Source organism: Chiloscyllium plagiosum, unplaced genomic scaffold (assembly GCF_037043375.1).
Source record: "Chiloscyllium plagiosum isolate Xiang-an unplaced genomic scaffold, Cpla_swu_hap1 HiC_scaffold_14, whole genome shotgun sequence".
In the NCBI taxonomy this organism is placed as follows: domain Eukaryota; kingdom Metazoa; phylum Chordata; class Chondrichthyes; order Orectolobiformes; family Hemiscylliidae; genus Chiloscyllium; species Chiloscyllium plagiosum.
Window position 1 is genome coordinate 90,753,641 of NW_028270152.1, and position 1,697 is coordinate 90,755,337.

General features: G+C 44.7%; 1 protein-coding gene across 1 annotated transcript; it reads right to left on the bottom strand.

Moving 5' to 3' along the window:
• Positions 1–493: 493 nt before the first annotated feature.
• Positions 494–1,426, bottom strand: LOC148148026 (uncharacterized). The gene has a single exon (XM_087994003.1). The coding sequence runs from the start codon at positions 1,424–1,426 to the stop codon at positions 494–496; it is 933 nt and encodes a 310-aa protein (XP_087850129.1).
• Positions 1,427–1,697: the final 271 nt, after the last annotated feature.

Here is a 1,697-nt window from a genome sequence, read left to right on the forward strand (position 1 = left end):
TGATAGAGAAAGCGAGATACAGATGAGGTTGACTGGAGATAGCGGCAACGGGGTAGAGGGATGAACTGTGACGAAGACCAGGTCGGTGTGGGGGACCCAGAGGTGAAAGCAATGCCAGAGCAACAATAATCGAACTCCTGAGCTCATGCCCCGGTCCCCTCCCCTTCCCTAATGACTAAGACTTGTGGCTGACTCTGTCTCTGTCCAGCTCAGCTTCTTCAAAACAATGACATCCAACAATATCATTCACTCTGCTGCTCGGTAATTTTTAATGCACATTTTTAGTGTTTATAATTTGAAGTGATCGATACAGTCAGTGGGATGGTGTCTTTACATACTGGCACCTGAGTTGATAGAATCGTTGAAATGTCCCGGTAACTCGCCTGTTGGATAAGGATGGACAAACCAGCGCTACCCACAGGCTGATACGAAAGCGACAGGCTGCTTCATCGCGGAAAAAGCAACTACAATGAGAGACTCCCGGATGGATTGATTAATAAGTGAATTTCATTGATTGATATATTTGGGTGAAGGGATATTTCAGCACATTCTTCAGCTGCTGTCTGAACTTTGTCTGTGTCACAGCATAAATTGCGGTGTTTGTGCAGCAACTGAGGAGCTGCAGCATGAAGCCCAGTTCCTTCACACAGGTATGTAAAGACACACGTCGACGCCCAATCACATCCATCCGGTACGATATGGAAAATATCATTAATATTGACCATAACAGGATGAAATTGCCCGAGATCACAAACAGTAAAATGATAGATCTTTTGCGATTGCTCATTTCTGTGTCAAACCGAGGGTCCCCACTCGTGTGAGCCCGGAGTCTCCTGCGGGCTATGCTGCTCACTAAAATGTGTCTGACGGTGAAAACATTGAGCAGCAGGATCAGGAGAAATGGAAGAGCTGGGGTTAGAATGTGGTGGAGGAACTCGATTGCCACCCAGAAAGGGGAGGCATGAATGCCGTCTGGTACTTCACAAAACCAGGGCTGGTTCGCCACCCGAAATTGACCTGTGAACATAAAATACCAGAAAATATTTTTTAAACAGCTCAGCACAGTCACTGTTGCCAGAACAACAGCCGCCGTTTTCTCACTGCAATATTTACTTTTCAGATTCTGGCAACAAATGGCCGCAAATCGATCAAAGGTGAAACTGACGGTGAACCAGACAGAACAGTCAGTGGCTGCATAAAGCAGGACGGCGTGGATATTACACACGGAGATGTCCAACATGAAATAAAACTGTTCCCGATAAACAATGGGAATGTGTCTCAATATCAGGTCGAGGATAATGACCAGTAGATCCGCCACTGCCATGGCCGCCAGATAAAGTCTGACACATGGGGACAATCCACAATCTTTGTAAAGCAGGACGTAGGTCGTCACTACGTTAGCTGTGAGGAAGGTAAAAAAACACATTGTATATCAACATGGAGGAAAAGTGACTTGTTTGATTGAGGACAGATATAGATTTTCAAATGTGTCACTGTACTCTGGGATTTATTAAAACAGTTGGAGCTGAAATGACAAATTTGAAAATCTGAATTTCTGACAGAAATGTATCATAAACCACAAGAAACATTCCCTCCCCAAACATACTGAGACACATCCAAAGGAACAGATAATTTCGAGGATACTCGGTCGTTGGAGAGCAGACAGAGGTCACTTTATTTCCATATTCTCACACGTA

What these genes read in the sequence shown, in the direction of transcription:
- LOC148148026 (XM_087994003.1), bottom strand. Translation starts at nt 1,426, where the DNA reads ATGTGTTTTTTTACCTTCCTCACAGCTAACGTAGTGACGACCTACGTC.